Genomic DNA, 26991 nt, shown 5'->3' with positions numbered 1-26991 from the left:
GAGTTGTCAGTTTGATCCTCAGATACTAGATTTGAATCTGAATGTAAAGGGATTTGAAGGAAGAAGTGTTGGGTCAATAGGATAGAACTGTTTGGTTTTTGATATTTTAAGATGGATTTTGAGATGACGCTGTTTCAGGTGAAAGATCGGATTTAATTTCGTCTCTAAGTTTGAAATTCTGGTTGTTCATGGAAAAGTAGTCCTACATACATTGATGTTTATTCCAAAATCGATTATTTCAAAAGCTTATTTTTTCATTCGTAATCTATTATGCAACCATCGGGTCAACTTATCTCTAAAATTACAATGTTTGTCCGACACCTCCTCCTACTCAAAACTTTGGGTAAATTATAGATATTGGGTAATAATTACGAATTTATTGTTTGAAAAATTATAAACACCTCTCTTAAATAAAAAATAATCATGAAACTTTTCGACAGTGAGATGAGAACTATTATTTTTATTCTTGTTGATTATTTTAATTATGAAAAAAATTAAAAAAATATAATAAAATATAACTAAATTGAGAATTCCATACCTTTTCCGTAGAGACATTTATAAGCTTCTAAAATCTTATTTTTGTATCTTAAAAAATAAGCCGTTTGCTGAAAAGTTTATCATATACTCTTCAACATCTTATAAGTTGATGCAGACCTCTTAAAACCAAATTTCTCCGACCAAACTCAAACAAGTCCTACAACTTCTCTAACACCTCAGTCTCACTTAAATTCAATGTTGAAAATTCGGAGGAAAAAATTAAGGTTTTATTAACCCGGCGAAGTATCCGCTTAAAACTAAATCAAATGCATAAATCTATGCAAAACTTTGTACAAAGACGACATTCATAACAACTCAACAATGTGGCTCAAACACCCTCTCATCACATTTAACATATACTCAATGGGAACCAAAAGAGAATTAGAGATCAGCTGACATTTAGATTTATTACAAATGCCACAAACATCATTATCAACAAATGAAAGGAAAATCTTACCCAAATTAGGCTTGGCCAAACCACTTTTCCTGAACAATATACCAATCACACCGTGAGTATATTGTACTTGTCATATAGTTGATTCAAATCCGACCAAACCCGATTTAGGTTAAAATTTTGCAGCCACTAATTACTTCAACTTCCAACATCATGGTCAGTTGCATATATATCAAACTTCCCCAAGAGCAGAATTAGTTAAAAAAGAAAAAGAAAAAGCCTGGAAGAAAGGCATGACCTTCCCTTTGCCTCTATTGACTTGCCCCTTTTGCTGCTTCTTTCTCCCTTCCCTCATTTAGAAGAGAAACAGAAGAGTAGTACTCAAATACATCTCAACACATTCACTCACCACCACTTCTTCTTCTTCTTCTTCTTCATGATCTTGATCATCATCAAAGTGGAGTTCAATTACTACAACCTTTGCACTTCTTGATGTGCATATATACATATATATGTCTTAAGGTGGTTGATGTTGTTTGGTTATGTCTTGAGTTCTTTCAAGTCCAAGGTATATAATACCCTCCTTCAAAACCCAAGTGATTCTTCCCAAAATAATAAAAAATCTTTAACCCTTTAAGTGTAAATTACAGGGCAAAATTACATTTTTAGTCCTGTATGATAGGAAATTTAATATTTTTAGTCTTTTACTTTAAGAAATTTTTAAAATAGTCCCAAAATTGTGAAAACCAAATACATGTAACCCTATATTTGAAAATCCCATTTTTTTTTTTTTTTTAAAAAAAACTCAACGCCTTTTGTTCTCTACTTTACGGGATTTATATGTTAAGTTTTTTTTTTTTTTTTTCAATTTTGGGACTATTTTAAAAATCTTATAAAGCATAAAACTAAAAGTGTTGAACCATACATCCTATTGGACTAAAATTATAATTTCGATTAAATTTCAACAACAGGTACATACACCTCCTTAGAGAGTGTTTTCTTACTTTTTGTCACTGAATAGGAGGATCTATTTATAATTACAGCTATAACTTCAAAAAAGTATTTATTATTTTATAAAAATTTAAAAATATTTATATATTTCAACGTAATTTGAAGGAGTATTCATGTAATTTACACTAAATTCTAAAGCAAGGGTTTGTTTTCCAAGATTTGCATGAATGGTCCCCTACCCCTACGTAGCCTAGTCCACATTCTTATAATAACTCGTACTTATCCACCACTTAGAATATTTTTGTTCCTCTTAGATCAGCTGCATTGCTATAAAGAGGGGTAAATCTAATCACTCCATGTGGGCAAAAAGCTAAAGTCGTTTGGATATTAGTTGTGCAAAGGGAAAGGCGCCCATAAATTTTAATATAAATATGTATTCTTAAATAAAGGTAACAAGTGCTGAGTAATGCAGCGTAAGGTGCATAAGCGGTACACGTACGTATTATACACTGTGATTGGAATCTGTTCTGAGTTGATCCGTTTGATTAAATTAGAGGTATTTTGGATTGATATGCTTTGAATAATTCAGAGCAACGGAATAACGAATATTTGTATATGACTCATTGATCATGGGATTACATGTGTACGATGATTTTTTCTATATTAAAGCAAACTCGTAAGTATTTTGTGAGGTGATAATGCATTATTACGAAAGTGAGTTCTTTATATATATTCTCTTTTAGGTCAATTGCGAATTGATTAGTACTAATATTCATCGATGACTTACGATCTGAAAAACTGGAGAGAAAAATAGAATCTTTTTATGAGGGTAGAAATCGAGAATAAAGCTAACTGACTTTGCTTTATTTATTTATTTTTGAGCGAACGAATTGTATATTACATCAAGAACCTCAACTATTAGCAGTTATAATAATCACTTATCAATTATTGACATTCAATAAAAATTTATAACAAATCTCTCTCTCCCTCTCATGCGCGCGCGCGCACACACACATACAAACACACACACTCTTTCTCTCTTTAGAATTTAAAAAAAAAATTATTATTTAATTTTTCTAACATTAGAAAAAGTTAAAATATTCAATTATTTAATAATAAATTATTATAGTTAAACAAAAATAAAATTGATATTGATATTATATTTACTGAAAAATATAAATTCAAGACATTATAAATTATAAGACTAGAAATAATCATTGCATTAATAAAATAAATATAAACTATATATCTAAATTAATATTCGACTAGCATGAATCACTAGAAGAATTATAACATTTAACTATGGCTAATTGACATAGTTAATAATAAATAGCCGTAGCAAATAGTTATTGACTACAGCCACGCAACGGTTATTTGTTGTAGTTTTTGCGAGGGTGGCTAAAATATTTGTCATAACCATGCAAAATGTTTTGGCCATAACTCTTAACGGTGGCAAATAATTTTTTCATGATGGAAAAGCTAATTTTTTGTATCGATTTTATTCAACCGTAGTTAATAGTAGTCATTTACCATGGTTTTAGTGATAGCTACTAACATTGTAGCTAATAATAATTTCTTTTCTAGTGAATGTACATATATATTATTTTAATTCAAAAATCTAGGTAATAATTCATTATTTATTTATTTTTTGTAAAAAGAGTATCTATTAAATTTTTATTTTAAATTAAATTAATGTGTACTATTTATAAAAGCATTTTAAAAAATTCTGAAGCAAAATATATTAAGAAATAACAACTTATTTGATTCTAATAGTATCATGCTCATTTTAATCATTTTTACCAATAAAAGACCTTATTATGTCAAATACCTAATATCTTATAAAGTATTTTTACATCTTATAAGTTTTAACATCTTATTTTATCCAAACACTTTAAAAGCTTATTTTTAGAATAAGACCCAATATCTTATAAGCTTCTAAAACATCTGATAAGATGTAGATGTAGGAGCTTATAAAATATTTAGCCAAACACCCTCATAATGTTTGGTTTCAATTTTGCTTCATTTTGGACATGGGCCAAAATATGGACAGTGTTTGTCTTGATTTGTTTTGGAAGTTTTGGTGGTGTTTCGAAATATTTTGAAACAATGCCTCATTTATTTTTTGTCAAAATATATCTACACTATTTATAGGCCCTACAACTAAAAAAGTTATATACATATTTCATACATATATATAAAAGAGATATGATTTGACAATTAACAATAGTTTTTGTCTCCTACTAATCACATCAAACATACTATACTTATTTTATATTATCTCCAAAAACAAATCCAAACATACACATAATCTCTAATACATACTTATTTATTTTTATTTTTGTCTCTATATTTCCACAAAAATACATAAAAACAAATTAAAAGTAAAACCAAACATAGTGCCTATGTTTGTGGACGCATAATATAGAAATGATGATGCTGGGAATCCGACACAAGAATTAAGTCTAAAGGGGGTGTTAGTGGGGGACATTTAGTACTGTGAAGAAGGAAAAGGTTGCATAACACTAATAGTGAGAGTTGACGATGATGTACTAATTGGATAATCATCACCCCATAAATTCAAAGATATTTATTTATTTTTATTTTTATTTCTGTGGGATGAGATTAAATGATAAGTTGGAACCTTTATTTATTTCCACTAGCTTTCTATATATATAGTTGGATTTTAAGATTGTGATATCCCATTTGTATATGAATTAAGAATTTTGATAAGATTACTGTCATATAAACTTTTATTAGAATTTAATTTTATGATTAAATATCAGGGTTAAATACAATTTACTCCCTGTGCTAGTGAAAAAATGCGACAAAATCCCTATAAAAAAAAAACGAGTATAATTTACCCTCTTGTGGTTTAAAAAATGCTGCAATCTACATTCATCTCGCAATGACTTTTTTGCACTTTTTCATTAACACAAAGGGGTAAATTGTATTTAACCCTAAAAATAAATAGTTATAGTAAATAATCATTGACCACGACTACGTCAACAATTGTTGTTTGCTAGTGTAGCTAAAATATTTTTTGTGGTTGAAAATTAAGCTAGTGGGGGTAAGTTAAGTTTTTGCATTGATTTTTATTTGACCGTAATTAATAATAATTATTTAGCATGACTTCAGTCCATAGCCAATCATTGTAGGCAACAATAAATATTCATTTTCAACGAGTTATTTATGACTAAACTACAATATAATTTGCCAGATGTTTATTGCGAGAAACAGAGATATGGAGTAAGAGGACGTTTGGTGAACTCATTTTAAAACATTTAAGATGGGAAGTATCTTATCAAATATTTTTAAGCTCACCCCAACACCTCTACGTGTTATGAACAATTGTTTTACAATAACATAAAATTATTTTACAGTAACGTTGACCCCACAATAATTGCAACAAATACATATATTAGGCCCTAATTTTCCCTTTGTCACAAAAAAAAAAAAGATTGTAGTAGTTCAATACTAGATGTTGAAGTAGCAAAGGTGGTGGACGTGCCGGAGTGGTTATCGGGCATGACTAGAAATCATGTGGGCTCTGCCCGCGCAGGTTCGAATCCTGCCTTTCACGTACCCTCTTAGACATTTTATATATATATAGATATGCAAAGTCCCTCACGTTTAATATTTTTTTTAAATTGTTAAATATTCTATAATATTTTGTAAATTTTAAAATGTATCGTAAGACACTTTTAAAAAATTGGTACCGTTTATTTATCATTTAATAATGTTTTAATAAATAAGCCGATGATGACAAAAAAAAAAAAGAGAGGGACTTTGCATATATATATATATAAATGAAAAGAGGGTACGTGAACGGCAGGATTCGAACCTGCGCGGGCAGAGCCCACATGATTTCTAGTCATGCCCGATAACCACTCCGGCACGTCCACCCCATTTGTCTGTAATTCTAGTAATATTCAAACGTATATGTAGTGATGTAAGCAATTACAGTAACCCACTCGATTCATTGACGCTTTTGCATTCATAAAGCGGCTGCTCTTCTCTGATTGACTGATATGATTTTGAAAGGATCATATGTATTACACGTTCATATTACGAAGAGGAGGAGAGGATGCTGATGCATCTCAATTCTCCCGAAAGTTCAAATCTTTTTGATAAAAACTTGAGCACGAGAGATGAGACCCCAATCGAAACGCTTCAAGAAATACCAAAGCAGCAAATGCAAGTAAGGTGCATGCAAACATCCCATCTCATAACCATCATCAAGAAAAGCTGTAAAACCACTGCTCAAATCCACCAAGTCCATGCTCAAGCCATCACAAGAGGCCTCTTTTCACTTCACCCCGCTCTCCTTCTCACTCAAATCCTTCGTTTCTTGGCTTTCTCACCCTCCCACCCTACAGATTTTCCCTCCAACTATGCTGTTAACTACCCCACCAAGATTTTCAGTCTCATTCCAAACCCTTCGACTTTCAACTACAATGCCGTTATCCGGGCACATGTGCTCCTGTGTTCCCCTAGGAGTTCCTTGATTTTCTTTACCGAAATGCGTCGAAAATCGGTCTCGCCTGATTTTCACACGTTCCCTTTTGTTCTTAAAGCTTGTGGGCTGCTGCAGGACTCGGTTTCACTTGCCAAGACCCTGCATTCGGAATTGCTCAAGTTTGGGTTTCTGGCTGATGTTTTTGTGTGTAACGCACTTGCTTGTGCGTACTGTAGGGCTGGTGATGTTGATGGCGCGAAAAAGGTATTTGAACGAAGTTTGTTCAGAGATGTGGTGAGTTATAATGTTATGATCGATGGGTTTGTTAAGGCTGGCGAGATTGATAAAGCTAGGGATTTGTTTGATGAAATGCCTGAAAGAGATGCGGTTTCGTGGGGTACCCTTTTGGCGGGGTACGCAAAATCGAGTCGGTGTTTTGAGGCCATTGAGTTGTTTGATTGTATGGTAGATTTGATGGTGAAGTTTGACAATGTTGCTCTGGTTTCAGTGCTCTCGGCTTGTGCGCAGCTTGGGGAGCTAGCACAAGGTAAAAGAATACATGATCTCATTGAAAGAAATGGGATCAAATTAGACTCATATTTAGGCACTGCATTGGTTGACTTGTATGCAAAAGGTGGGTGCATTGAAATGGCTATGGAGGTTTTTAAGTTGTGTCTCGAAAAGAACGTGTCTTTATGGAATGCGATGCTTATGGGACTGGCCATGCATGGTCATGGTATGTTGTTGCTTCAATACTTTTCAAGAATGGTGGAAGATGGTGTCCAGCCTGATGGGGTCACAATTTTAGCTGTTCTTGTGGGCTGTAGCCACTCAGGGCTTATTGATGAGGCTAGGAGGATTTTTGCTGATATGGAGAGCGTTTATGGTGTTCCACGGGAGCTAAAGCATTACGGATGCATGGCCGATCTGCTTGGACGTGCAGGGTTGATAAAGGAAGCAATGGAGATGATAGAAGAAATGCCAATGGGAGGGGATGTGTTTGTGTGGGGAGGATTGCTCGGAGGGTGTAAAATACATGGAAATCTTAAGGTTGCAGAGGAGGCAGCTAAGCAAGTGATGGAGGTGAAACCCGAAGATGGTGGGGTGTACTCACTTTTAGCCCATATGTATGCGAATTCACAGCGGTGGGAGGATCTGGTGAAAATGAGGAGATTGAGAGATTCCAGATGCGGGATTAAGAAGATTGCTGGCTGTAGTTTGATCGAATTGGATGGGATCACACATGAGTTTGTTTCAGGAGATTGCCTGCATCCGCACACTGAAGATATATACTTTGTTTTGAATGGGTTGGAGCTACACCAATATGAAGTGCTCTAGACATACAGTCTTTGGGTATTGTTCAATTATGTTACATGAATTACCGGTGGAGCAGATGGTCTCGGACTTAGTTTTTGTTCAATACTGCAATCCGAGCTCCGAGATTGACATTACCATATTGTATTTGGAAGGAAAGAAGCTCAAGTGTAATGAGGCAAAATTGACAAATTGCTTGATTAATCATTATCAAGTGCAGTACAATCACAGTGCTTAACTCCACATGGATCCAACCAATAGAGATCGCAAGTCGATACGTCCTAAGTCAATTAAAGCAAAGATTACAAGTACATCACTCCTTTACCCTTGTTCTTTGTGATCAGTGTCCTGATGGAGACAACATCAAACGAGATCACTGAGAATCTTCATTAAAAGTAAGAAGATGGGTTTTTCCAGTGTTTTTCTACTGCTTACAGGTAATGGACCTGCTCTGGACGTATTCAATTAAGTTCGAATTTTCATGATAAACTGAAACGCAGTTTTACCTAGAAAAGAAATCAAACACATCCCTCAAAGTGATTATGCCTTCAACATGCCGGCTAGAGGCCTCAACAACAATTACACGGCGCATGTCTGATGAGGCAAAAAAACCGTGGAGTCAAATATGTTTCACATTTGAAATGTACAAGCAACCGAAACTCAAATATACTAACCTGGTTCAGAGAGAAGTTCCATCACCCGATACAACGAATCAAACCTGGTGCATGTCTTGTATCGGCTTCGGCCTCTTTCAGCAGTGAGTTCCAGTGCCTGCAGATGATTGATCATTATGGGATATCTACAACACATAGGATACACTATGATGAAGCTGAGACAGTTTCCACTGGAATTACTTGAGATACTGTCATCTGATTAAGTTGAATGCGAGTATATATGTTGTCCTTTGCCAATGAGGTAATATCACTGCATAAACATGGTTGCTGACATGAAACTGAAACAACAGTAATAAATAACCAATAACATATTGTTGATGGAATGTCCGAAGAGCCGGTCCTGAGAAACTGATTACCTTCTAGAGTATATATTGATGAAGTTACCACTGTGGTCGACTATGGGTATTGAACTTATTTGAGCTGTAGTGAAGCAAAGAAACAAGGAAAATTATTCGACCAAGTTAGGAAGCCATGAGATTTCACTACATCACTTACCACTGGAGCGAGAGAAAGAAAGTGTCAAGTATCCTATACAGATCAGATTAAGTGAAGAAATCAAAATTTTTTGGATTGACATGTGACTGTGAGGAGAAAGCAAACAGAAGAGTTGCCCTCATTACTACCTTTGAGTATTGAAAGTCAGTGTTGGAAAAATGACGGCATGTCAGAGATGTTAGAGAATGTGGCACATAGCATAATTACAGAGTATAGGTTGTTCAGTGCATTTGAATGACCATATCTGCATGCAAAACTTGTTTTTATAAATGGATAATGGTGCAATTTGAAGTTAGAACAGTTCTTTTTACTATGATTCCGATATCAACATTGAATGACTAAGGCCAAGATTTGATCTTCAAACTTGCAATAATTTCAAGAACCACACTGTTCTTGAAGCATGGTCCACCGAAGAATTAATGTTGCCAGAAAATTGAATCAGAAACTTAAGCACATATAGCATATAGGTGATTAACAGCAGGGTTCGCTGACTTTGTCATTGATTAAAAGAAAAGTTGGACAGCAGTTTAAGCATGCTTCCCTGGATGCATTTAATTTCATACACATAGTAATTGCTAAAAAGATAAAGGAAGTCTACCTTCAAGTAATAAAGTAAGAGCAGAACTAAGGGGATCGTTGGGATGTAATGTCAACAATGGACGACCAAGCGCTCGTCTAACTTCTATGGACCAAGTGCCTAGCGGAAGGTATCCTACTGGTTGCTGTAAAAGAGTCAGATATCCAAGATGGTTCTTAAAATTCCTGCACACATCTGAAATTTCAAGATAAGCAAAGAAAAAGAAAAACATAAGCAACTATAGGAGAGCTCTCTCACAAATTAGATCTTCGAGAAGCTCACAGACATACCTTTCAATATTCCAGCAAGGGACGCAATATGTAACAAACTAGGAGCAGATCCATCTACTGAATGTATAATGGGAACAGCAGAAATGTTATTTTGCAGAATCCTTGAAGCCACGTCTGCCAAGGCATCATCCGGACCTGCCTGCAGATTACGATAATAAGATGGGAATAAGTTGTCAAACATGCACAACATAGGCACAGAGAAACATCAGACAACTTCTTAACGCTCGTATTTTCCTCATTTTTTGTGATGGGGATGGGGGGCTGTCTGCAGATTGGGACGTTGTTTATGCTACCAACCTGATTTATGCTACAAACCTGATTTGGCTACTGATAAGCTCAAAGAATCTACAATGGTAAGAGCGTTTACATGGATTAAAGGCCTTCTCTGAATTGGAACCATAGCCCGAATTATATCTCTGTGATGTTGAAGTTTCCAGTCTTTCCAGGTAGCAATTGTCCGGACTTCAAGTTCTGCATTGCCAAACATTGCATGATTTCTGTGAAGCTGCAAGAGGCGAGGAACATATCGTCTTTCAGATAGAAATGTATAGTAGTTCAAACTCCACAGGCAAAATGGGAGAAAAGAACTAAGGAGTACAGGAGAAACGAGAGTGATTTATGCGATTGGGTCGTTAGAAACGACTAAGTATATTCAACGCGGTTACACGACAAATGCTATTCAATTTTTACAAACACTATTCCTTTACTCATTTTACTATTCTTTCGTGGAGTTTCAAGTATAAAGTTTAAGAGCTATTCATTTCCCAAAAGCAGCTAAAACATACATTACCTGAAGTAAAATCAAAATAAAATCTGAAGCAGTTAACATCCCCACCATCTGTCCTCTGTTTTCGTCCCACAGAGGCATAACCGCGAGACCCTGCCAAACAATAAAATGATACTGAAGCAAACTAATCATCTGTAAATGACAGGACAGAAGCCGAATTGCAAATCTTTACTAGACAACAACATTCAAGTAGGACACAATGAGAGAACGACGGAAAGACATAAAAATTCCGTTTTAGCGAGTATTTGCCGAAGAAACGTCTGGATTCTTGTGATATCTTGTCTTGCGATGCCTATATTAAGAAATAAAAGTTTGAAGGACTTGTACCGAATCATACATAACGTGGAAGGCTTGTTCCACGTCGACCTCAATGTCCAATGCAAGAACCTAACATTGATGAAATATCATGAAATTAAAAATCGTTATTTGTAATACAGCCTGATCTGTAGGGGATGCTAAATGATATTAAGAGACGAAATTTTTCTTCTTTTTCAAAAAAAAAGATGATACTAAATAAAGCAAATGGCTGCCAAACCTTGCCTGAATTCGGGATCAGCTCATATGTCGAGGATGACAACAAATGCATGGATAGAACTTGACGAAAAACATCCATCTCGCCATCCGACAGTTGCAGAACTGGTTCGTTGAGGGGACCAGCTGAAGATGAATCCTAGTATTCCAACCGCAGTATAATCAAAGATGTTAGATGCAATATGTTAGAACAAGAAACATATCATTTAGAGACAGAGAGCAAACAACAAGACTCTTTAACATTTACCCTGCTGGTACAAGGCCGAAACGCTTCAGCATTAAGGTCTGGAGAAGTCAACTCAGTTCCCCTCACTAGAACTATGTTGTTCATAGTTCCGTACTCATCCAAATCGCAGATTTGCTGCTGATCAGCACGCCATGTGCCGTCAACCAAGAATTTGTACTGAACCAAAACATTTAGCAATGGAAAAATACCCATTAACTAATAAAATCAAAAAAAAAAAATGGGGGGTGGGGGGTGGTTGATATAGGATAGTAAGGCAAGACTCTGCACATGATGCAAACTAGCTCGAGTTCTATTTGGATGGATGAATTTCGATTTGATAAAAAGATTTGGAAAATGGTTTTCAAATGACTTAATCATTGCAATGTTGCTATGTATAACACAAATTTAAAATTGAAGGATTCGAAATATTTGTAATTGGAATTTTCCAAATAAATAGGATGCATTTATTGTTATGAACTTTAAATCCCCAACTCCAAATACATCAATCTAAGCACAACATCATATAAGATGGTTGATTTAACCTCCATTTTCTTGCATTTCGGTTGAAGAACTATGAACTAAGGATTCCAAATTTTAAGTGGATTTTTTCAATATCCACGGCAATAATCGAAAATATATAGCTTAAAGCTGCAACTAAAGAACTCAAAGAATCAATTTTTACTGAAAATTCTCCGATCAATATAATACAATCGAAATCGTAAGCTCTAATCCAGCAATCCAAACATAACAAAAATCGAAATTTTCACTATGTGAAGTTATTGTTTGCTAATGTTAGTTCACCTGATAACAACCAGGCGGAAGATCTATGATTCTCTGAAAAATATTTTCAGAACCTTCCACCAAAAACATCGGCATCCTCTCACTCCACCTGCAGGCACAAAAATAGCATCATTATCATTTATCTCTCTCTCTCTCTCACACACACACACACACAGTCAACTCCCCACACACATCATATCAAGAAAGCAAGTAAATGAACAGCAGCACCCATTCAAGAACCACCACACACGGTACACACACTAGAACCCCATATATATACATGTCGAATCATAGCCAGAAATCAGGTCAATGATTTCAAGAACCACCCATTCAAGAAACAAACACAAACACACACAGAACAGACAGTGAACAAAGCCCAGAACACATCAGCACTATATGTAACGTGCCCGTTGAAAGAGCCAGAGAGAAAGACTTGATGACCGCCGTAGCGCCATGTGAACGGAGTCTGCACCATGATGATTGTGTTGCATGAATCTGCTCCTCCGCCTAACCAAACAAAACACGAGTTTATATACATGCACATTTGAGGTGATGAAGATGTAGTATTACGATTTATTACAGCTATGGAAAGGCTAGCTGTAGTCCGAGAAGCAGACAAATTCTATGTGAAATCCGCCATAGAAACCCCACCTCCGAAGCAAAAAAACAGAAGCGAATTAATACAAAATAGTACCAAAGAAGACGACTTTGGTTGGATTTTCCGAGAGAGAACGGAAAAAGAAACGGAATATTTAAGATTAGATGTCTGCTTCAGTGAAGAAAAGTGGAACTCCACGTAACTATCTTACCATATATTATACTACTGTATGATGGTACGTTAACGGTTACTCTATTTCTTGTATCTGTATCATTTTTGTGGGTTTTTCATTATTTATATACATTAGTCGTGTTACGTTTATTTTCTGTATATAATAGATATTTTTTATATTTTAAATATAAATAAATAAATAAATCGATATATTATATTACAAAAAAAAGGAAGAAATGATGAGAAAAACTAATTTATCTAATAAATAAAAATTTTAGAAAGTTGAATAATTTAGTAATCTTTTTAGTTGAAAAATATTTTTGACTTCACAAAAAATTGATAGCGGCGGTGCCATTGGGAGTCCTTTATGTGTGTGAAGGAAATTTTTTTTATATTAGTATAAATTACCCTTCGTCGTGGCATGTGATTCGTGCATGTATATAACAAAATAATTTTTACATTTAAAATATTTTAAATAAAAATAAAATATATAAACCAACAATCAAAAAAGAAAGAAAAAATTAAAATCAACTTAAGGTATTATCGACACAATAAAAAAATCACTGCAATAGTGTCAAAAATCACTGTTTGTTAATAAATCGTATACTTTTTTTTATATTAATATAGATATATGGGATAAATTACAACACCTTCACTAAATTTTGGCATAATTATAAATATCTTCTCATTATTTCGAAAGTTACAAGGACTAATTATATCTTTTCATCCGAACTATAATCATTTTTACACTTTGGCATCTAAACTTTTTTTTTATGCCAACTTATCATCTCAACTTTATAAAATTTTATACTTTGCCGTTTAAAACTATTTTTTAACCAAATTTTTTGTCAAAAAAACATCACGTGCAGTACACATGTGATATTTAAAGGTTATGTAATGTAATATTTTTCATATACGCACAACATGTGATATTTTTTGCACAAAAAAAAAAATCAGTAAAAAAATAATCATATATGGTAAAGTAAAATTTTTGCAAAATTGAGATGGTAAGTTGACAAAAAAAAAATAGATGCTAAAGTATAAACACGGTCATAATTTCGATGGCAAAATGTAATTTACTCAAATTACAAATACCCATTCAATTTTTTATTAAATTGATCAAATACCTTCCTGGATTATGAATTAAATTTTTTATATATTTTTAATTTTTTAAAATATTTTTTCGGACTAATATCCTCTATGGCACCCTAATTTTTTTCACATATTTTTTCAAATATTTATTTTTAAAAAAAAATATCAATAAGATAAAGTAGTAACTTTTACTTTACCATCTAGAGACAGCATTATTATTTTTATTTGAGAAGGCATTTATAATTTTTTAAATAATAAAAAAATATTCGTAATTATACCAAAACCTCATAAAAGTAATTTTAATTTACCCTAAATTAGTCCTTGTTACAATTACTGGGAAAAAATTTAAAAAAATAAAATTATGAGATTGCATTTAAATTAATGGATTTCAAATGTCTAATAATTTTTTTTTGGATTTATTTGAATAATCTTAAATTTTAGGAATGTCTAGTATTCCAATTCCAATATTCAACTATATTTATTAACATACCTATGAAATTTCAACTTTTTTTTAAAAATAAGAAATCAATTCTTTTTTTTTTTTTCAAATTCTTTACTCAAATGGGATCATGTGATAATGGCGTTGACCAATATTAATAACCATTAAAAGAAAATAAAAGACGTATAATTAAACCCATTTTTTTATCAATTGTGCATCATGATGATCTAATCACGATGTATAATACACAGATCGCGCTCTTAAAATAGCGACTTCTTGGCAATTACTGAATGGTCTCTAGCCTACGCCCACCTTGTTCCTTTAATCCAATAAAAATTATTTATTTAAACGAAATAAACAAACAATCATCGACACCCGGCAACAATTATGTACAATGTTGTCTGAGTCAATTCCACTTCAAATCTTTTGCAGATGAAATGTGACTTTTATATATACTGTATATATTTACGTACAAAAGGTGAGTGATTTTTTATTCCACTTCAATATTATATAATGGTATTATACTAATATTTGTATTATATATGTTTTACTTAGTTTAATCTTAATTATATTTTTTAATTTATAGAAAATATACGAGTCAATTACATATTAGCATAACATCAATATGTAATATTAGAGTGTGATAGAAGATTTTCGTTAGAAAAAAATACGATTATAATATGAAAAAAGGAGAATGATTTGTTATATGGAGAGAGAAATGGAATTATCTCCTTGTTCCGACCACTATTTGTGAATGTGTATTTGGAATTTTATTTCAAATTGGATTTTGGCCAAATTTGAATCAAATACATAATAAATGTAATATATTTATCATATAATCGGTACACAGTTATAGAAAGTGATATGGTAAATGTATTATATTTACAGCATGATTGGTTCAATTCGAATTATAACTTGCTTTGGATAAGAATTTTTTATATATATTAGCGGGTAAAATAGAAGATCTTTTTGTTCACACAAGACTTTGAGTTTGCAAAAAAAAATTACAAGACTAGAATTGAAAATACGGATAAAATAAAATTATAATTTTTTTTAAAAAAATAGTTACAATCTCTGAAATGAAAATTATTTCCCGATTCTTCACTCCAAATTTTGATACAAAGTCTTGAAGCGTATTATTGGATGTGGATGCGTAATTCCCTCCAGCTTTGTGAACAAACTACGTGTTACCTTAAAATACAGTATTACAGCTTAAAGATTTGATGCCAAAGAAATGGAACCTTGGCGATTTAGTACTTGGGCATGGCAGAAAGACATGCTTTGGACTTGAGTCCTTGGGTTTGCTATGTGTTGTGATTTCTTGTCTTGTATTATGTGTAATGAGTTGTGTGGTAAAGGCTCGTTTTTCATGGCTTAGATAGTTTGGAATTCGTTTTATTGGGTTAAAATACCGTGGGCTTTAATATAAATTAATCTCTTATCGGATCATATTCGAAAATATATTTTGTCCAATTTAATCAATTGAAAATATATATAAAAAAAAATTATATTTATTTTTAATAGACCTATAAAAATAGATAAGACCCAGTTTCTAAGCTTACAAATTTATTATCTTGAAAATATGAAAAATCAAATTTATTTAAAGCTTCTCTCTCACACACTCTCTCTCCCTTATTTACATTTCTTATTTCTTTTAATTATAATAATATTTTTTATTATTAGTCTAAATTTTAATTTGAATAAAAGCATTTATAATGAAGTAGTTAAAGAGAATCATAATTTTACATAAAACAAAATAATGAAATTAGAAATTTTATTTTTCAAAAATTCAAGTACACGTATTGAAGGTGTAATTTTATAATCAAGAATTGGAATAAAAAGGGTATTAGGTTTTGCTTAACCAAGAAACCCCAAATTCTTATAGGTCGCCCAAATGAAAATTTTATTTTCCAATTCCCACTAAGTATTAAGGTTGGCCCTTAATGGTTACTGTCTACTTCAAGTCCACTAGAATTTGAAATTTATTAATATTTAAAATATATAATTCAAAATTAAAATAAAATGATTTAAAATAGGCCAAACAAGTTTAAAGAATTTTGTTTTTACGAATAAAAAATCTATAATTTTTTTTTAGTAATGAAACAAACACTTATATAGAGTGAGATAAATATTTATACATCCAATAAAATTTGAATATATAATCTCAAATATATTTATGGGATCTCAACCTTAGCCACTGGACTAAGATATCTTTAGTTGAAAGGTTAATATTATTCATACAGAATTCCACTTACATGAGTTACGAGTTATTGAACCAACACACCATCATATATAATTTAACAACTGATATAATTCACACATTACAAACTTCATATGGATAACATCGCTAGGCAGAGTTCTATTTTGATCTTAATTAAAAGGATAAATTATGATGAGCTTCTCGAAATTTAACATTATTATAAATATTCTTTATTGTTTGAGAAATTATCAATACCACCCTTATGTTGACGACTGTCCAATTTTTAACCCAATCCGTTAGTATCCGTTAGATTTTTATTCATTTTTTCGTAATGAGCTAATCAAAATGCCTTGTACACTTCAAATTGTAATTCTATTTATTTTTAGGGTAAATTACAACCACCCCTCCAGAGGTTTGACATAATTACAAATACCTTCTTGTTGTTTTGAAAAATAACAAATATTCTCATGATTTTAACGTCCGCCTACCAACGAGCCAATTCCATTAAATTTTCATCCCATTTTTGTGATGAACTGACCAAAATACCCTTTTGAATTATAAATTATTATTTTATATATTATGAACTAATATTCCCTCTAGATTATTTATTTTACCCATTCTAAAATTTATTTTATATTTTTTCAAATACTTATTTATTTTAAAAAATTAAAGAAGGGTAAAATAGTAATGTCCACTTCACCGTTTAGGAGCTACATAATTATTTTTCACTTGAAGGTGAATTTATAATTTTTTAAACAAAAAGAACATATATCTAATTATGTCAAACCTCATGGGAGGCAGTTGTAATTTACCCTTATTTTTATGAATTTATTCATAAAAATTATGGACAAAGTGGATAATTCTTTTACAATCATTCAAAAATTTTCATCCAACTTGTCCAACTCTTTACATTTTTTTTTATTCTTTTAAAAAAAATAATAAAACCAAAGTTGACAATTACGAACATTCACTCAAAAATTACATAATTTCATCGAATATCATACAAATTAATAATTTTTTTAAATAAAAATACACATAATTATGCAAAATCTCATAAAACAACTTAAAACAAGCATTAAATACATAGGATGCTAGAATGGAGATGTTGCTTCAAGATGTTTCCATGGTGATGTTGTACCACAAGCTTTAGGACAAGTACTCCTTTTTTCCACTCACTCCTAGAAGCATCCATTCCCCCCCTCTCCAACCTCTCCTATAAAAGCTCATTTCATCATCCAACCATAAGCAGAAGCAGAAATCTCATAATCACTTTTCTGCATCAAACTTAAAACTATTCTCTTCCCACCTCTCTAATCACTTCAAAATCCAAATGGCTTTCAGGGCAGCGGTACGTTCATCTGCAATTCCTAGCTTTCAATTAGCTTCCAGCTTTCCTGATTTCTCACCAACTTGTTCTAATTTCAGGCATACTGGAAATCGATGGCGAATGGGCGGAGCTTTAGCACATCAACGGCGCCGAAGCTAAATGCTTACGCCCCAACGCCACACCATATTCTTCCATCTCCGGGAGCCCTTAAATCCAAGTACGTTCACTAAACATGATGCTGATTACATATTAATGTTCATTCATTTTCACATTTTAATAAATAGAAATTATTATAAAGGTAGATAAATTTGAGTGCAAATTTATAGAAAAGTTAAAAGTTGTTTTTTGGTGCAACAGGTTACCCAAGGGGGATATAGTGCCGGTTTGTGTTGCGACGGGGATGATAGCCCTGTCGACGAGTTTCGGGTTGTACACGATGTTGCATCAATTGGGTCGGGCCCCTAATGTGTACGTGAAGAAATCTCGGAGGGAGACGATCCCGGAGGTGGTGGAGCCGGAGCACGTGGCGGAGCAAGCCGAGGCGTTCGTCAAAAAGTCATTTTTCCGGAAGGTGGCTCACGTCCAAGACCCTGATCGTACCCAGGTCTTGCCTAACCCCATTCGTGGCGACATCTATAGCAGGTACTTTATCTTGGACTTAGTTATAAACGCACACTCCATCTTGTGTGTATAATTTAAATTTTTATTATGTTTGTTTTAATTATAGAAAAGGAAAGAAAAATAAAATAAAAAATTAAGTATAGTTATTCTAACTCCCTCACTCTTAATTTAAATTTTGCAAAATCAAAATAGAACGTTACGAAGGAGCGGTCTTGATAATTCGCAGAATCGCATTTTTCCCCATATAAAACGCAAAATCTTTTTTGAAAATCAAATAAAATGGCAACAAAATGCCTATTTTTTTTTTTAAAGAAAAATTCCTTGTCTCGGATGTCAGGTAGTTGTATTTTTGTTTTTTTTCAATAGGATATTTTGGTCTATTAGTATATTTAGAGGGGATTGGTTGCGATGAGTGTTTATGTTTGGTTGCAGGGCAATGAAGGTTGAGACATTGAAGGACATTGGAGTGGATCCTAAGCTGTAATTTCTGGGTTGATTGTTTGAGATTGGAGTTTATGAGCCATCAAAGATGACAAGTGTGGAGAAGTATTAGTTGGCCACAAATCTTGTATATAGTGTACCCACCAAATATATCTGCATTAAATATAATTCAAGAGCTATTTCTTTTCGTAGTTGTTTTTCTTTTTCTTTTAATTTTTTGGGTGATTAAAAATTAGGGATGACTATATTCACTCACTATAATATATGATCTATTTACATTAATCATTTCTAGTTTTTGCATAGTTATAAAATCTGTCATAACAGCCAGATATAAAAAATAATTTATACAAGTATGTTAACTTTTCTAGAGGTGTATATATAATTTTTCAACAAACACAGATAATATACGGAGGTTTTTAATTAATATGTATAATTTTTCAAAAGATAATAGTGATTTATGTAAATAAATCTTAAATCAAGGGGTGGAGCTGTACTTATCTCTAAAAATTATTTATGCAAATCAGAATCAGGATTAGGGTGGCTTATCCAAGGCAATCGCAGTTTGTGAGCGAAAAAATAAACTACTTTTGAATTCCAGCATATAATAATGCAACTCAAAGCAACATAACGAAAGAAGAAATCTCCATCAAATAATCCTAAAATTCTCTTGAATTATTACATCCCAACTCAATGCAATGTAGGAACCAAAAGAGCACCATCAACTTGCGCAAAGCAGGATGAAAGCCAGAAAAAAGGCTGTGAATTCATCACATGATCTCATTATTTCTTTTCAAGTGCCATCCTCCGAGAACAGCATACACAAACTTTAGATTCCACATACGAAGTTTAAAATATTTATGTAATCAACACAATCATCCGAGTGATAACTGATATTAAAGCAATTGGAAGCGAAAAATCAAAGATCTATCTCCATGATGCAGGCCTTCTTAGTTGACCAGACAGCAGGTCCTCATATTTTCATCTGCAAGGCAAAATGAGTTTAAGAACCGAGCCGGGTTAAATACAACTCTAATTAACACAAAGCCATCCAAGTAGGGGTGGGGAGAACAACATTCCAGCAAAGATTTCACAGTAAGTAGACATATTGGTTTTCACTTCCTCTACAGAAGGAAAAAATCAATAAAGTGACGCACATAAACAGAAATATACAACGTACAAAAACTAGACACTAAGATATGCAATTGTTGGCAAATGTAGCTTAGGTTGCAATCTAAAGGCGTATCTTTACTTCTTCCATGAAGTGGTCTATGATACAGTTGTGCTCTAATGGATGCTAATCGCATTTATGGTTGAAAGGTACCTTTTACTTGCCCAACAAAGTCCTTGCCGATGTTGTCTAACTCCTTACACTTTGCATTATTATTCACATGGAACCATTACTCCTTCACATTTTTAGGAGGGGGAGAAGAAACTCATCACCAAATCAACCTAAATTTATGTTTTGGTGCCGAAAGTGTTGGTTTTCTGCACTTATGTCAACCTCATTGACCACCACATTTTTGTACCACAAAAACAGGTGTAAAGTCATATCCTGAATTGCAGTAGAGCTTTATATGCAGTAGGTCCTTAATACTATATACTTTGCAAGTAACATTTTCTCCAAATAAATGAAAGCATGTTCTTTAACGACCAGTCTCAACCATGCTATGCAGGTCTAGCATTTAGATTCTAATCTATAGTGGACCTAATCTGCCTAAAACAACACATCATTTCGTTTCTGGGAATGCCTACAAAACCCTTTTAATCCTTTAAGATAGTAATTAAATTAGTAAAGTTCTCAAGGCACAAGACGTGATGTTCTTTTTAACCAGGATAAAGCTGTAAAATACACAAATTCATCTTGAATTCTTATCCATGGAAATTTCCTTATCAGCAGGTGAGGATGTATAAAACAGAAATCATACAAAAAAACAATTTGTGCTCTTTGGGCTAAACCGTCGTATATAAGGATATAATTTAATCACATGAAAAATTCCACTCTGAATTATAAACAATACATGTTAACACATGGTGCATTTATCGGCTCAGATCAAGGTTGGATCAACCTCTAGTAAAGAGTTACAGAATTTTTGGGACATAGCAACTTAATATGCAGCAACAACAGAGAATATTTCACGTCAAGCAAGTATTCAATTGAATCCATGTCGTGGATGGGATCCACGACATGCACACTCTTTCTTTAAAAAAAATATTTTTAATGTACATCCACGACTCGACATATTGTTATTATATATTATATATAAATTATATTTATATAATTTATTTATATTTTTATAATAATAAAATAATTAAGCCCCTAGGGGAACATTAAGTTCTGATGCATTGTAATCATTTTGATCCCCGGCTTTGCTGTTTAATGTATTTTTTAACCTTCTTTATGTAGAAGGGAGCAGATAGACAACTCCGCATTTCTGCTTTAAAGAAAAGGAACTCAAGCGACATTACCCACCCGTTCCTGTGGTAATGATAAGTCCTCTTAAAGCATAATCTACAGAGAACTTCACTCATCTAAATCCTCAAACAACAGAGTTCATGGATCTATACACCATTTTACAATTACCACACAATTAATCATATATACCATATGAATCACAAAACTTAATCCAAACCCCACTTGACCATACTTGAACTTTTTCTGGTGATTGGCATCCATAAGACACATCAAATACAGGTTTCAACGGGATTACCTTATGTGAAAAAGGTCTAAGCTATAGCTGAATAAACAGTAAATGAGTCTGGGACCATGTTGCTCTTTTTCCCAGCTAAACCAAAATTTCAGCAATGCATGACAGTTTTATGACAAACCATGTGACATAAGACCAAGTTATTCTAGGGATAATTGCACTCCCCCTCCTAAGATTTGGTGTAATTACACGTAGACCCCATGGTCATCTAACAAATAAATCCTTCGGTTAGTCAAAATTCACCGAGTGTGCTTATATTAACGAAAAAAAATCGAAAAAATCTATATTTACACTCAGGGGAAGTAACTGTAATTATTTATCCCTTTATTCTGAAATCAAGAAAATGAGAATAAGCGACCATTTGTCGTCCAGAAAATCGCACCCCACCAAGCATCTCACATCAGTGAACAACCAACAATAGATAAACAAGCACGCGAGCAGATCTAAAAGCTGGATGCCCCAAATACAACATGTATCAATCGGTCTTTACCACAGACCAAAATAAGCACAATTCAAATCTTGAAACACGAGGAACAAAAAGGTAGACCTACATTTTACTAAATTTCTTCTAGGGTTTGTGAGCAAAGTCAAAAGGAGAAAGAAAAGTTACTTCCGGTGGTGCCTCTGCACAAAGGGAGAGTTCTTCGCGTCCTCCTCTGAGAAAAGACAAAATCATCAGGGAACAACGTAAATTTACGCACAAAAATTAAGAATATCGTGGGGGAAAAGACACATACCCGTGAGACCAAGGGAGAACTTGGTGATAATGGTTCCAGTAATGGCAAATCCGACAAGAAAAGGCCAATTACGGTTCCACTCTCTCCTGAAGAACACAGGCCATGGATCGAATTTCCTCATTTCACCGTCGTCTGGTTGCAGCACCTCTCTCTCTTTCCTGTTTCTCTCTCAAATTCTCAGTGAGCATACAAAGTAGAAATGGCAAAATCAAAGTGTTGTCGGGGTAATGTATACACAACGGATTGAGGTCATCTTGGGCGGGCCGGACGCTGAATTAGGCTTTCATACACTTCCCACTTCCCATAAATATAAAGCCCAATCCATCACCGATTTATTCTTGTTGTAATGCGTACAATTGTTCAATAATTGTGCTGGACAATAAGAGTCAGGCAGTGTTTGCTAGAGTTTTTAAAGAGTACTTTTTATTTTTAATTTTAAAAAAATATTTTTAAGGTAGTTAAATATTAATATTTTTTAATAAAATTAATATGCATAAAAATAGGTTGGTCCAAAAAGGCCCTAATGATACAAAAAAAAAAAAAAAAACGATATGCCCGTAACATTCTTGGATGCCCAAGTCGTGAGAGCCCCAAAAACACTTGAGATGCGATTTTGGCAGGTGCTCCCTAGAAAAGATACAAGCGGGCGGTCTTAGCGGATGCTCCCTAGAAAGGAGACAGGCTGGTAGTCTTGGCGGGTGCTCCCCAAAAAATAAATTCTCAAATGAGGGAGGTTCCACTCTCATTTGGCCCATGAAAAGATCTAAAGTCCAAGCCAGGCCCACCAATCCATGATGAGGACGTACACTGAAATTACTAGGCTAGGCCCATGGAGAGCCCCCACCCCAGAATCAGTCCAAAGATGAAGCCTGCAAGCTTGCCATAAGAAGGAGGCCCAGTACGCCTGTTGCATCTTTCCAAGACTAGTCTGAAGGGATGAAGGTGCCCTCAAGGGATGGGACTCTTCAGCCTAAGAGAACTCCCCACCAGGTAGGAGCCTGCACGAAGAAAGAGTCCCCCTTCATCCAAAGAGTTACTGCTTAAGGAACGAATAAGGTGGAACCTTATCCCCTCTTGAATCCCGTATTCCTCATTGGGCATGCGGATCACTATCACCGAAACTCCTGGTATAAAGGGATTTCCCTTCTAAAAATAGGGGATACCCCTCAATAGACGACTCCCTTCCCACACTTGAGAACTTCCCTTGCTGATACTCTGCTACTCTAATTTCGTGCTCTTACATACGAAATTCTCACTTTTATCATAATCTAGAACTAACTTAAGCACCAAAGTGTTAACTTTTTATTTGGCAGGTCCTCTTTCTCAAGAGCTTTCACTCAATTAGCTCAAATCTAACATCAAGATCGAAGACGTTTGGATCCATGATAAAATCACACGCATAAAAAATTATTAAAGAGTATTTTTAAATTAAAAGCTAAAAATATTTGGAAGGTATTTTTAGTTGTTTTGACTATTTTATAAATAAATTCGATTTTACTTTGGACTAAAGATTAAGGGTTGTTTACCATAATTTCTACTTTTGTTGTGAAAAAAATTAAGACAAGCAATAATAAAAATTGAGAGTATGTGAAAATAAAAACAAAAAGTTAACAAGATTAAAATTAAATCATTTGAAAAATAATTTAATATACATTATAGAAATTGGTAGGGATTTCTTTAATTTTGAGTTAAATTAATCTAGTTGATGGGCTGTGGTTGAACTGCTTTGTGGGCTTCCAGGCAAGTTCGTCCAGATGGGCTCTTCAAGCCCAAGTTTTCTCAACCTAGGCCTTGTATTTACTACAAAGTAGGACAGAAGCACGTGTCGCTTGAAGGAGTGTGCATGGCGACGCTGTACCTTTAGCTTTGCGACAAGTACTCCTCCCTGCATGGCCACCCTATCCTATCCCATAACCCACTCCTCCTCTCTCTCTGTCTCTTCACCTCTATAAATAGATACAGCATAGCAACACTCTCCCAACACCGACTTATTTTAAGCAGAAGCAGAAGCAACAAGCAGCTCAACACTCACTGCCTGCAACTTCATCCATCAACCCTTCAACTCTTTAATTCATCTCTACTCAGCTTTCTAATTATTACTTCCAAACCAAAAATGGCTTTCAGGAACGCGGTACGTAACTGTTTCTAGCTTCTAGCTTTCCGATTTTCTTCAAGTATATATTTATGAATATATAATTAATTGATATTGTAGGGTTACTGGAAATCGATGGTGAATCGACTGCAAGGAAGTTGGAGTTTCACCACATCAACTTCCCCCAAGCTAAAAGCTTACGCCCCCACTGCTCACCATTACCTCCCCTCTCCCAGCTCGGCCCCAGGAATTAAGTCCAAGTACCATTTTATTTTTGTAAATGATCATTTAATTTTCTTGTTAGATTAAATAAATTCAGATTCCAGTATATATGTTCTCCAATTTCACGTACCTTAATTTTTGCTAATTAATCTACTACCAAATAATATGTTATTCAAATTGGGTTTGATCGGATTATCGAATTAATAAGTATAATTATAGTTATCGTGCGACTGAGTCACGTTTGATTTGGATGGTTTGTGGCGACAAGAATCAATAAGCATTGGGAAAAGGAGGTTAATTTATGACCATGGCGTGTATGACACAGGCTACCAAAAGGCGACTTCGTTCCTGTGTTTGTTGCGGTGGGGATGATAGCCCTGCAGGTGAGTTTCGGCGCATACACCATCTACCATCAGCTGCGTCGTAACCCGCAGGTGTACCTGAAGAAATCAAGAAGGGAGACGGTCCCGGAGGTGGTGGAGCCGGAGCAGGTGGCGGAGGAGGCGGAGGAGTACGTGAAGCAATCGTTTTTCAGGAAGGTTGCGCACATACAGGACTACGATCGGCAAGAAGTGATGTCGGATCCCATTCGTGGCGATGCTTTCACCAGGCCTCTACGCTACGACTCGTTGAAAGACATTGGAGTCGATCCTAAGGCTTGAGTGGGATTGGGAGTTGAAAGTGTTTTGTATTTACTTAGAAACAACGTAGTTTTTGGTATGTTTGTTTTCTATGAAGTTGGAAGTTTGTAGGAGAAATCATCACAAGAAAGCTCATATTTTGACGAGCTGGAAAACATTATTGTCTTGTCAGATTCATTTTTATCTTCAGTTTTTGTTTGTGAAACTGGGACAAAGATGGAAACATGCACAGTGTTTGGTTTTGTGTTTCGGCCCACTTCAGAGATGGGTCAAAACATAAGATTGTTTTTGTGTTTTGTACACTTTCATTAGGTGTGTAATCGTAATTTAATTTTTTTATTATTTTTTATTCTTCTCCTAACATAAATATATATTATATTTCACTAACAAATAAAATATTATATATATACATATATATTATTAAATATATATATTAAAAGACATGATTTGACAATGAACAGTAATTTTTATCTCCAAAATTTCAATATTAAACATATATCACTTATTTTATATTATATCAAAATATAAATTTAAATATACCATCTATCTCAAAACATATATTTATTTATCTCTATTTTTCTCTCGCTATCTCCAAAACATCAAAACAAAAATATTCAAAACATTATTCCAAACATAGCGATGGTTTCTATACTTCTCATTTTACCATCATTTTCGTCTCATATTGTTTCTTTTGTTATGTATTCCTTTTCATGTATTTCATTTTATAAATTAAATAAAAGATAGGTTTTTATAAGAGAAAAATAGATTTTTCTTTTCTCATTTTTATACTTGCTAAAATGAATAAATAATTTTTTTAAATATAAAAAAAAGTATGTAAAATTTTATATTTAAATGATAAATTAAATTAATATCACAATACAAGGGTTTGATATACAGGGTAAATATTCTCCAAGGTTTGGCATAATCCCCTTGTTGTTTAGATAATAATTAACATATTTTTTATTTAGCTCAATTAATTATGTTTTCATTTATTTTCTATTAAGCTTATCAAAATACTATTATGGATTAAGAATTATAATTATTTTTATTTATAAATTTTTTTGATTATTTTATTAATTAAGTTGATTTTTTTTATTATAAATTTTTAATTAAAAAATATAATAAGGATAAAGTTGATAATTTCATACTTTTATTCGAAAATTACATAATTTTATGATACATCAGGATGGCATTTGTTAATTCTGCATTCAAAATTATATAATTTTATCAAACATCAATAATAGTATTTATTATTTTTAAATAATAATAAAATATTTATAATTATGTCCAACATCAAAGAAAATAACCGTAATTTCCCCTAATATATATGCTAAAGTTTATTCTTCCAATTTAAATATCTGTATCAACATAAATGCTAATCAATTATAACGACTATATTTTATTGTTTCAATTATAAGTTAGTTTGAGCATATGTTAATAAATTGTGCTATTTACTGTAAAAAAAAATATTTAAGATGGAGTACCATTATTTGTATTTAAAACAAAAAATTAATACTTGTAATTATTTTTAAAATTTAAAAAATCAAATTATTTTTCTTAACTTTGCGCTGTCGGCGTCGGTTCCAATAGAAGGGGTGATGGCAGGGTGGGGGGTAGGCAACGGCGAGCCAAGGTCTAGTGTGGGTGGAGAGGGGGGTAAGCGGCCAAGGGCAATGCATGGGTAGGCCTGGCA

The 26991-nt window shown here is 33.4% G+C and overlaps 5 protein-coding genes and 2 non-coding genes across 14 annotated transcripts; 4 read left to right on the top strand and 3 right to left on the bottom strand.

Moving 5' to 3' along the window:
• The first annotated feature begins 5380 nt into the window (after positions 1-5380).
• TRNAS-AGA (transfer RNA serine (anticodon AGA)) lies at positions 5381-5462 on the top strand. Its single transcript has one exon. It is a non-coding gene; the product is annotated as a tRNA-Ser (tRNA).
• Positions 5463-5702: 240 nt separating this feature from the next.
• Positions 5703-5784, bottom strand: TRNAS-AGA (transfer RNA serine (anticodon AGA)). Its single transcript has one exon. It is a non-coding gene; the product is annotated as a tRNA-Ser (tRNA).
• A 134-nt stretch (positions 5785-5918) lies between these two features.
• LOC105158277 (Pentatricopeptide repeat (PPR) superfamily protein) lies at positions 5919-7895 on the top strand. The gene has a single exon (XM_011074976.3). It carries the CDS (start codon positions 5967-5969, stop codon positions 7674-7676), a length of 1710 nt encoding a protein of 569 aa, XP_011073278.1. The 5' UTR covers positions 5919-5966; the 3' UTR covers positions 7677-7895.
• On the bottom strand, positions 7827-12784 carry LOC105158278 (sucrose nonfermenting 4-like protein). Of its 7 annotated transcripts, none has more exons than XM_011074977.3 (15): positions 12707-12784; positions 12420-12519; positions 12034-12121; positions 11254-11409; positions 11011-11145; positions 10803-10862; positions 10479-10568; positions 10056-10193; positions 9689-9827; positions 9420-9593; positions 8683-8746; positions 8507-8576; positions 8327-8423; positions 8159-8246; positions 7827-8000 (listed from the first exon to the last, which is right to left on the bottom strand). In XM_011074977.3, the coding sequence occupies exons 2-15, from the start codon at positions 12485-12487 to the stop codon at positions 7955-7957; spliced, it is 1413 nt and encodes a 470-aa protein (XP_011073279.1). In that variant the 5' UTR covers positions 12488-12519; positions 12707-12784; the 3' UTR covers positions 7827-7954. The 7 variants fall into 7 exon arrangements, 6 of the variants coding, with proteins under 6 accessions (XP_011073279.1, XP_020548701.1, XP_020548700.1 ...); XM_020693042.2 differs by having other exon boundaries at positions 12664-12757; XM_020693041.2 differs by having other exon boundaries at positions 12593-12746.
• A 4917-nt stretch (positions 12785-17701) lies between these two features.
• Positions 17702-19092, top strand: LOC105158276 (uncharacterized). The gene is made up of 4 exons (XM_011074975.3): positions 17702-17860; positions 17938-18056; positions 18197-18481; positions 18893-19092. Exons 1-4 carry the CDS (start codon positions 17843-17845, stop codon positions 18942-18944), a joined length of 474 nt encoding a protein of 157 aa, XP_011073277.1. The 5' UTR covers positions 17702-17842; the 3' UTR covers positions 18945-19092.
• Positions 19093-19526: 434 nt separating this feature from the next.
• Positions 19527-22555, bottom strand: LOC105158275 (ATP synthase small subunit 6, mitochondrial-like). Of its 2 annotated transcripts, none has more exons than XR_847515.2 (3): positions 22344-22555; positions 22158-22262; positions 19527-19883 (listed from the first exon to the last, which is right to left on the bottom strand). XR_847515.2 is itself a non-coding variant. In XM_011074974.3 (3 exons), the coding sequence occupies exons 1-3, from the start codon at positions 22462-22464 to the stop codon at positions 19880-19882; spliced, it is 171 nt and encodes a 56-aa protein (XP_011073276.1). In that variant the 5' UTR covers positions 22465-22554; the 3' UTR covers positions 19527-19879. The 2 variants fall into 2 exon arrangements, 1 of the variants encoding a protein (XP_011073276.1); XM_011074974.3 differs by having other exon boundaries at positions 22217-22262; positions 22344-22554.
• Positions 22556-24311: 1756 nt separating this feature from the next.
• LOC105158274 (uncharacterized) lies at positions 24312-25640 on the top strand. The gene is made up of 3 exons (XM_011074973.3): positions 24312-24474; positions 24556-24695; positions 24983-25640. The coding sequence occupies exons 1-3, from the start codon at positions 24457-24459 to the stop codon at positions 25317-25319; spliced, it is 495 nt and encodes a 164-aa protein (XP_011073275.1). The 5' UTR covers positions 24312-24456; the 3' UTR covers positions 25320-25640.
• The last annotated feature ends 1351 nt before the right edge of the window (positions 25641-26991 follow it).

Source organism: Sesamum indicum, linkage group LG3 (assembly GCF_026168435.1).
Source record: "Sesamum indicum cultivar Baizhima isolate 11 linkage group LG3, ASM2616843v1, whole genome shotgun sequence".
In the NCBI taxonomy this organism is placed as follows: domain Eukaryota; kingdom Viridiplantae; phylum Streptophyta; class Magnoliopsida; order Lamiales; family Pedaliaceae; genus Sesamum; species Sesamum indicum.
The sequence above is the reverse complement of the archived record's forward strand: the minus strand, read 5'-3'. Positions and strand labels throughout refer to the sequence as shown.

Coding starts and splice junctions, on each gene's coding strand:
- LOC105158278 (XM_020693040.2), bottom strand. CDS start 12,556: ATGTGCATGTATATAAACTCGTGTTTTGTTTGGTTAGGCGGAGGAGCA. Junction 11,146..11,253: donor TTCGGCCTTGTACCAGCAGG/GTAAATGTTAAA, acceptor TTGGAATACTAG/GATTCATCTTCAGCTGGTCC. Junction 10,194..10,478: donor TTATTTTGATTTTACTTCAG/GTAATGTATGTT, acceptor CGCCTCTTGCAG/CTTCACAGAAATCATGCAAT.
- LOC105158274 (XM_011074973.3), top strand. Junction 24,696..24,982: donor GCCCCAGGAATTAAGTCCAA/GTACCATTTTAT, acceptor TGTATGACACAG/GCTACCAAAAGGCGACTTCG.
- LOC105158277 (XM_011074976.3), top strand. CDS start 5,967: ATGCTGATGCATCTCAATTCTCCCGAAAGTTCAAATCTTTTTGATAAA.
- LOC105158276 (XM_011074975.3), top strand. Junction 18,057..18,196: donor CCGGGAGCCCTTAAATCCAA/GTACGTTCACTA, acceptor TTGGTGCAACAG/GTTACCCAAGGGGGATATAG. Junction 18,482..18,892: donor CGTGGCGACATCTATAGCAG/GTACTTTATCTT, acceptor GTTTGGTTGCAG/GGCAATGAAGGTTGAGACAT.
- LOC105158275 (XM_011074974.3), bottom strand. CDS start 22,464: ATGAGGAAATTCGATCCATGGCCTGTGTTCTTCAGGAGAGAGTGGAAC. Junction 22,263..22,343: donor GTTCTCCCTTGGTCTCACGG/GTATGTGTCTTT, acceptor GTCTTTTCTCAG/AGGAGGACGCGAAGAACTCT.